At 31.6% G+C, this 9727-nt stretch overlaps 1 protein-coding gene across 1 annotated transcript in view; it reads right to left on the reverse strand.

Moving 5' to 3' along the window:
- The window catches only part of LOC111632390 (diacylglycerol kinase delta-like), a 127480-nt gene that overhangs the window by 63838 nt on the left and 53915 nt on the right, over positions 1-9727 (reverse strand). Inside the window, exons 4-5 of the mRNA XM_023376805.1 lie at positions 6900-6980; positions 6592-6696 (exon numbers count right to left, since the gene is read on the reverse strand). Of these exons, the coding sequence (XP_023232573.1) occupies positions 6592-6696; positions 6900-6980 (186 nt within the window). The remainder of the gene's footprint in view (positions 1-6591; positions 6697-6899; positions 6981-9727) is intronic.

Here is a 9727-nt window from a genome sequence, read left to right on the forward strand (position 1 = left end):
AATACTGTACTGTACTGTACAGTATTTACTTGAGAAGAATATAACAGAGAATAAACTGCCCAAATACCCTTAAACAAAGGAAAAGTACGTCCTTTATGAAGGCATAGAGCCACTACATGAAAATGAAAATTAATGAATACACTGTGTACAGTAATTTACCTGATAAGACAGACCTCAGAAAAATACTTTATGAGAGCTTTTATACTTTTATAAAGCTGTCTATAATGAAAATTAATTAACTAAGGATTTTTTCGCCCTGCCAAGGTGTGGACCAGTTATCCGGAGTGCTAAGTTATCGAGGGACGAGTTTTCGAGGTTCTACTGTATTAGTTTCTAGTAGACTGAAAAAATTTGCAACCATCTCATTATTAAAAATAAACACTTCCAATTATATTAAGCAGCCATTTTTTGCTATCTTTTCATTGAATACATAAATAAAACAGAAAGATGAAACCTAAATAAAATGAGAATGTAGGATACAGAATGGGCATATAATATTGGTGTGAGGTTGCAGATTTAAAGGGGATTGTAAAACTTGATGTGAATTTGTTTTTCGAATTTTAAACATATCCAATAGACAAAAACGCTCCTTGCCAGAATCAGATCAGATCAGTGGTCACCTTTTGTAATAACAATCATATGGGAAAGTTGACACTTAGCTGTCAAAAATGTTTCATCATCGTCAACATTTGACCTTTCCCACGAAAATGGGATAAAAGCAGATCTACCGGAAGCTCGAGGGCGCGATTGAACTGGAAGTTACAATTGGTGATAGTGCCCATTTCGTCTCCCTGACCTCCATTCAACATACAGGTAAGCCTCCTACAACGTGGTACCTTTACAACGCGTTTTCGCTCCAACACGGTTGGAAAAATGCGGAATTTTTCTTACAACGCGGTACTTTTGCAACGCGGTTTATGGTATTTAGAAACGAATTATCTTTTGCATAACAGAAAGATCTCAACGGATCACTTAATGCACGCCACAGTTCTGTGTACAGAGCTAAATGTCCTCAAAAACAGCTGTTTGTCCATGTTGACGTGTTATTCCCATGAAAGTTTCAGGGAAAGACCAGTTTCTAACAGATGTGCATCAGTTACCATAAACACTCAAATATATCACTGAATTTTCGATAATTTATACATTTTCAATAGGTGGGGACTGCAAAAATGGTCCAAAATACAGTATAAACTTCTATTGGGTGTATATTTTTAACAACATAGTGAAGGGAAGTTATTTTTTGCGATTTTTACTGTCCACAAAACTGCTTGAAAAAATTTTAGCCATAACAATGTCGAATGAAAAGAAAGCACCATCATTAGAAAGGAAATTTATTAATATATCTCTTCAAACAAAGATAGAAATTTTGGATCGAATTAAAAATCATGAGCGGATAGCTGATATTGGTAGGCATTTTAATTTAAATGAGTCAACTATTCGGTCGATTAAGCAATAGGAAGAAAAGATTAGGAATTCAGTCGCATCCGGATCATCTATTATTGCGAAAAATGTTGCTCGTCCGACAGCACCTATAATGAAAAACAAAAAAAATGGAACAAGTGCTAATATTATGGGTAGAAGATATGAACAAGAAACGGTTGCCTTTAAATAAAAGTGCAGTTAAACACAAAGCCTTGAAAATATTTGATTATTTAAAACAAATGGGACAGTCGTTGGCTGATGAAACCAGTGTTAAATTCGTGGCTAGTAATGACTGGTTTGAAAAATTCAAAAAACGCCATTCAAATGGCAAGTTTTTCTCTTTTTAGAACCGAATCCCAGTTTTTGTATTAAGTTGGTGTCTCTTATAACGCGATTTCCCACAATGCGGTATTTTCAAGGAACGTATCTACCGCATTGTAGGAGGCCTACCTGTACTTGATCCAGCCCAAGGAGAAGACACAGGTTGGAAGACATTTCAGCGGCTCCGAATCTTCCAAGAAGCAACGATCGTCGCCTACAACTCTCCATTACGACTGAGAGGTATTATGTATGTTAGGGCTAGAACTTTGTGAACTCTCCCTCGAAGTAGAAATTAGGCACGCGACAAAACTTAGAAATTATTCGCTGTCCTTGTGAAAATAGTCAATAGAATAATCGCATTTAACAGCATAGCGATCTGTATATCATAGGGTTAGTTATAGTTAAACTTTTATTTTGTTATATGTTAAACCTGTCTCCCGTCACTTCGAAAAACGGACACCTCTCGACTTGCTCACGCACTCCCCACTCGATTCTGCCCTCCTATAAAGTTTTAGCCATCCGACGACACCAAGGTCAGGTTTTAACAACCTGTGCCGATTAAGTGGCATTTAGGGAACAGCTCCTATGCCCCCGGCTTATACCACACTATAAATAAATAGAAAATTGTATCATAAAATGTAAAAAAAAAAAAATACTTTACAAAAAATATTGCATATATGGTTACTGCTATTTGATATAAATTAACACAAAAAGTAAAAATTTCTCAGTTACAAATAATGATTCCACATTTTAACTACAAATACATTATGCATTCAAGGAATTAAAATAATTTCACATTTAAAATGCAAAACCTTATAAATCAAATTAATTTAGTTTTAAATTTTTGACATTAATGGCTTGCTTTCTATGGCTGTCTTGAAAATATAGCAATTAAAGAATCGAACAAATCAGCATTTAAATACAGTAGCTTTTCATTAACATCAATCCATGTGAGAGTCTGTAACAGTTGGCAGTAGCTGATAGTTGACCTTAATAAGCATTGTTCAATTTTGGCGTCAAATAAAGTTAAAATGCATAGATATGGTAATATTAAACTATACATTTTATTGTAAGATTGCAATTTCTATTATTAATTTTCTTTAATTTTGTACTTTTCATCCAGTTGAGAATATGAAACATCAAAATCATCAATTATCATTTGCTTGATATCCATAGAAATACTTATTAATTTAGGTTATATGGGGGTTACCTGTATTTATTAATTACAGCATTTAAATTTAAAACCAAGTATACATTTAATAATTAGAATAACAATATTATAGTACAGTTTATTNGGGATGGTACCAATTCTCAAACCGTGTTAGAGCGAATCCATGCTATAGAAGTGCCGTGTTATATGGGGGTTACCTGTATTTATTAATTACAGCATTTAAATTTAAAACCAAGTATACATTTAATAATTAGAATAACAATATTATAGTACAGTTTATTGCATTTATCACTAGCATTTTATTCAACATTGGTATCTATCATTATTCATTGTTTTATTCTTCTTGTTCTTCATTACCAGTATAGTAATTTAAATTTGTCAAATCTTTGCGAATTTGTTCCAAAAGTAATTTTATCCCTGTTCTATTTCTTTACATTTTAAGCATACAATAGTGTTACCACCCATCTGGTTTTTGCCCGGACAGTCTGTGAATCGACTCACTGTCCGGGTGAACTATTAATTCTGTCTGGGAATATCATGCGCAACCTGTAGACATTTTTTTTTATTTCGCTCGTACGATTCGTATTCATACACGTCTCCAATATCCAATAGAGCTAAGTCATCTGTGGTTGTTTTTTCTTAATTTAGTTACTTATGCTACTCCTACCCAAGTCTCCCTAGTCCCTGACTGTAACTGATTTTAGAACTGGCATGCACTGCACATTATTCTTCGCATTGCAAAATGACATTGCGCATGTGTCAGGAACTTCTGTTCGAACAAACCTCACCTGCCGTCCGAGTCAGCGATTTTGAAAAGGTGGCAACACTAGCATACAATCATATCATTCTTGCTTACATCAACTGCAATACATATATTGTATTGCAAAAATGAAGCTTTCTTCTGTTCTTCCAAAACTTTAGACCATCCCTGCATAATCGCTGCATAATCCACCTTTTCCTTAGAGGGGTCCACTCTTCTGCTTGCCATACATTTTTGGTTAACTTTTTGCATCCACTGAAAATATGAAGTTTTAAAACTTTTATTCCAAGACAGTACATTTTGTGCATCCTCTTTGGTACAACAGTGTCAATTTTCAACTATGTATGCTGTTCTTTTACTGTTGACATAATATGACATCTGTAGCTATTCAAAGTGAGCAATCATCTGTTAAAGCTGAATTTTCCAATCATATGAAGCAGTTTATGAAAAGGTCTCCATTCATTTAGCCATTGTTCAAGTAACTGATGAATAACTGAGGAAAAATTTTTCCAATTCTGGTAAGGCTTAGCACCACTTCAAAACAACAAATGGCTTCATTTTCTTACCAGGATTATTGAGAAAGAAAAGCTGGAGATTTTTCCCCAGTTTCTATATCTCAACAATCAGGGTCAGCTGGTGGGCAGTGCGAATGGTGCAACCACATAAGGCCCCATGATCCTGCATGATCCAACTCTTTCAAAAATTAATCATTTCATTATTTGCTAAGTTAATTAACTTTCTCTAACCTATGGATGGTATGTTTACCATTAAATTATTATCAAATCAATCAAACAAACTTTATTAGCAAAAAGGGAGTTTCTCTGTTGCAGGGGATAATACATATTTTAAGTAAAAATTTACAAAGGTACTGTAACAGCTTACAAATAATCAAATTTATACACATAGTCACAGTAGATACCGTCTAATCCTGTTATAGCATAAACAAAGAATACAATTTTATCGGAAGTGATAATACAGATAAAATTGACTTTACTGTAATTTAATGTTGAAATATATTGAGTAGGTCTTTTCAGTTTTTTATTATTTCTATTATTTTGATTAAATAGTTATATAGATTATAAAGGTCTTTTTTATTTAGGTTATTTAAGTTATTTCTGAAATCAAGAAATGGTCTACATTGAAGAATACATGTGATAATGTATGAGTCTCGTGTATTTGCAAGGTTTTGACAATTTTGTAGTAGATATTGTGTCGAGAAACCATTGGATTTGCACCAGAAGCATTGGTTGTTTGAAAATAAGTGTTACTAATGAAAAGTGAATATTTATTACGATGTAATTGGGCTATTAGTGTTTTCACATTAAGATTTATAGGTTTAATCATGTACGATTGGGAAGATTGTAGTTTTTGGATATCTATATACCAAGGATGGTAATTACTTCGACTTAGGCTGACTTGATCTTTGTTTATACATTGAGAAATTGCAGATTCCAATAACAATGTGTAGCTTATATTTCCAGTCCTGAAGATTATCTTTAAATAGCAGATCAGACACTCCAAAAGAATTTAGTATTTTGTTGAATTTATTTTGCCAGAGATGCTCTGATTTTGGTTTTTTACAATATTTAGATATTTCCAGGTGTAAGAAGGTAATGTTGTCATCACTTTTGAATTTTAGTCGATAAAAAAATTTAATTATTCGTTTTGAGAAAGGTTAAGACCATGTGAAATTAGTTTCATGGTGTATGGCATAACCAGGGATCGTTCTCTCCAAGTGAAGAAGTTTGCAGAGGAAGTAGATATGAAAGCTTTCTAGTTTATATAGATAGTCTATGCCTCCGATTGAACTTGCATAATAAATGATTGGGTTGATTATCAAATTGTAAAGTTTTAAGTGAATAAACAAGTTTGAAGTTTTTAAAGTAGAGCACAAAAACAGCAAATTGTGGATGACTGATTTTACTTTGTTGTTCAAAGTGGATATGTGTGCTTTAAATGTAAGATTCCAGTTGAATGTTATTCCCTGGAAGTTTACTTCATTTACTATCTGCAGAAGATTTTTTCAAAGTATATCATGAATTCTTTTTCCGAAATTTTACAATTATTGCGAAAAATAGTTTTCGAATAACTGTAAAATTTTGAAAAATAGCAGATTTCGATACTGTCAGTAGGTTCTTGGAAAAGATGGTCTATTTCTAGCAAATAGAAATTGAATAAATAGGGTAAAAGGAGGTCATTAGATCATTGTAAGTATCACAGAGTTCCAAGAATCTGGGTATTTATTTGCATTATACATTGAGTTGAATAAGTGGAATAGTTTTATTTTAGTGAGATATGGGAGTGTCTTCAGGAAATTGGTAGGGATACAGTCACTTCTAGAGGTTGTATTGCTTCAAATTTTGCTTATAGTATCTTCTAATTCTTTAAATGTAAGTTTAGAGTCTAAGTATTCATTGTTAAAGTCAGTATTAGATATTAGGGGTGGAATTGGTTGAACATCAGGAAATCACTGGTAGAAGTTTTTCCATGTTTCAAAGTTTATTATTGATGTATTTTCACTTTGATCCATTTTAAAACAGAATTTTCATATTGTAGACCAAAATGATTTACCATCCTTGCTGTGGTTTATCAAAATAGATTCAAGGTTGCCAAAATAGTTTTTCTTTTTGGCCTTCAATAAATTATTATAGATCTGTTTGTCCTTTCTATAATTAATAATATTTAAGTTGTTTGAATTTTTTCGAAATAGTTTTAAGTTGGTTTGTTTTATCTTTTTCATCTTATAACAGTTCATGGTTTCTTGAATTTATTTTGAATGGTTTTTTTTATGTATTTGACTTAAATATGTAAATCATAAGACTATAGATTTCCTCTCTGTTACGGTCAGTCTATTGTTTATTATATTGCCAGTTTAGTATTAAAATTAATTAGCAAAATTATTAAACTTTATAAATACCTCAACAAATTCTTTGTTGCTAACATTTTTCAATGCCGAAATCCAATCTTCCATTTCTTTTCGAGATTCTGCACAAAGTATCAAACGACGAAAAGGAGTAATCAACTATAGAAATAAATAGAATAATTATTTTTGTTATAACTGTTGGAGTGAAAGATATCAGAAAGAAATAATGAACATTTAATTATTACAGTTCTGTTTAACATTAACTGATAAAACCAATAAGCTTTAGATTTGGTTCAGTAAAATAATTTACATTTCTTTAAAATAGTAATTAATAATTAAAATAAAATTAATTAATCATTTACCTGAAAGCTATGATTCACATTTTTTGTACTACATTCAGCAATGCTTAAATCTGTCAAATCAATTTCTTCAAAAATCACAGACTAAAATTTAAATGTAAAATTATTTATTTATTTATTTACATTTATCAAATACAGTGGGTGATCGGTTAACGAACATAATCTGTTCCAAGACTTTGTTCGTTATCCGAATTGTTCATTAACCGATTACCGATTTCCCATAGGTTTTTATGGGAATTTGATTAATTCGTACTGGAGACGCCAAAAAATGAAAAATATATACATTTTTACCACGTTTAATTACATGTAATAATAAAAATACATATATATGCAGTCTTGCATTTTTATTAATCATGTTTTTCCGTTTGTGGGGGTTAAAGAATTTGTCCAATGTCGATTGCTTTTCTCTTCTCTTCAGGATTTTTCGGAAGTAATTAATAGTATTATAATTGTACAGATCCTCAACCCCATTAACCTTATTCTGGTTTTGATGCCACTTGTATGATATGACATCCTCTCACTTCTTGAAAAGATCTTTAGTAGCAGATTTCGACATTGGTCCTCTTTCGTCTTCCTCTTTTTCAAAAGAAAACACATCTCGCCGAATTTCTTGGTGTTGTTCATTTGAGAGTTCTCGGGGTTCTGTTGTCAGATCAGTTTCAGGTTCCATTATGAGTTCTAAAATGCTCTTTATTTCTCAGATGTGATTTTCATTACTCCATTAGCAGCTCGAGACTTTTTGATATATCTTTCATAGCTAAGATTGTGCCTACTGTAGACCTGTTCGAGTCATACTGCCTAGCAACATCAGGCATCTTCCGCCCACTTTCTACCTTGGCTATTATCTCTTACTTGGTTTCTATGGTAAGCACAGTTCTTGACACTCCTCTTTTTAGGCTCTATAATATTATCAGTTTCTTTTTTAAATAAAAAGTTCAGAAAAGCACTTACAAAAATTCAGAGAATAGAAATCAACTAGCCCAAAAAAATTATTTAAATGCAAGGCCCGGATAAAATTCAAAATTTGGTATTAAAACGTTAATGAATATCCTTTTACCTTTCGTAAATAAACCCTGACGCAAAATTTAACAAGTACCTGTCCGACAGTCTCGCGAAGACTATAAAAATTATTTGTCAGAAAGGTAAACAAAAAGCTGGAATTACAAGGGTGAGTTTCAAAATTCGAAGGAATACTATCCTATCAGTATCGAGTTGAGAGTTGATGTTACGTCTCCCACGCTCCGAAAGGTTTCGAATTGTTACCTGAAGACAAGGGAAAATCAATCGGTATTCGTTATTTTCCGTCACTTCTTTTTGTGTTTATTCAGTAAAGTATTCGTTATCCGAACATTTGTTTGTTGTCCGATCATAAAAATCTTTCTCAAAAGTGTTCGTTATCCGATTTGTTCGCTATCCGAACTGTTCGTTAACCGATCACCCACTGTATTGTATTTCTTTAAAGTATAACATATTGAAAGATTTTTTCTAATTAAAAGAATTAAACTTTATTTTTTTTTAACTATCATTAATGTTAACATGGCAGTTATACTATTATTCTCTTATAACATAATCCAAGAAATAAAGCAAAACAGTTAAGCTGCATATTTCTTTTCTATACTTTGACTAAAAATAAAAAAGTAAATTTTATCATTACTATTTGATTTAAATTACATTTTTATTTTTTAGAGTACAGATGGACAGTATTATTTAGGATTGTGTTTTGAAAATGGATGGGGAACTAATATTGATAATCATCAAGCAGCAAAACTCTTTTCTTCAGCAGCAGCATCTGGTCATTTAGAAGCTATATTTTCAATAGCAAGTTACTATGAAAAAGGCCTAGGAGGTATGTCTTTTTGTTAACTAAATAGATACAGATTATTTCTTGGTTGGGCAATGCACATTACTCAGTTGGGGCTCTGAAAGATTTTTTAAATTTGAAAGTCCCTTTTTGGTAGTGCTTGGTGACCTTATCAAAGATTCATCAATAATTCATTCCCTTCACTAAGTAAATAGACTGTTCCTTGCTACTACACATTTTTACAGCCCAGCCAAGATTTGGGAAATTAAGTAAATTTTAAAATTTGTCTGATATAGTTTGAATTAGTTTATATGCATTTAGAAAACTCTAAAATACATTACATTACTATAATGTATTTTAAATTTTTTATTATTTAAATGAATATAAAACTGCTTACTTTTTGGTTTAACATATATTCTTTGTTAATTTTTTTAGAAGTAAGTAAAAGTAAATGTATAAGAGGAATAAAATAAATAAATACAGTAAAACCTGTCTATGGCGATCACCCACGGTTCCTTCAAAAAGTGGTCTTTTAGACAGGTGGTCGTCCAATATAGGTGGTGCTGTAATACCGTATTTCTGTACGTATTTTGTGCACTTTTTTTTAGCCATTTCTACTAAGCAAAACTCGAGGTGAGCAAAAATAAGTGAATTTTTTCAACAGTAGGGCTGTATTGGTATTGTATTTTATTCTTATCGGATAACTTGATTTACAGGAGTCATTGTGATATTATAAGACAGATTTAATACCAATATTTTAAAGATTAAGACAATAGTCGCATTTTCTCGATTATAATGCACACTTTCTTTTCTCGGACTTAATTCAACTTAGTTGTTTTGATTTGCTCTTTGGTTACGTGTATTACGTCATCGATATACAAGCGCGTCATATCTCTACATCACTTTGGTTTTGGTATTCGTTAGTTTAATCTTATTTTAACTTTAAAAATACTGTATTTTTTAATATTTAATATTTTCTTAAGTACAATAAGAAAAATTATTAATTAATAATAAAACAATTTTATTATAT

The sequence above is a fragment of the Centruroides sculpturatus genome, unplaced genomic scaffold, assembly GCF_000671375.1.
Source record: "Centruroides sculpturatus isolate CEXI.00-Female unplaced genomic scaffold, Cexi_2.0 scaffold715, whole genome shotgun sequence".
Classification (NCBI taxonomy): Eukaryota; Metazoa; Arthropoda; class Arachnida; order Scorpiones; family Buthidae; genus Centruroides; species Centruroides sculpturatus.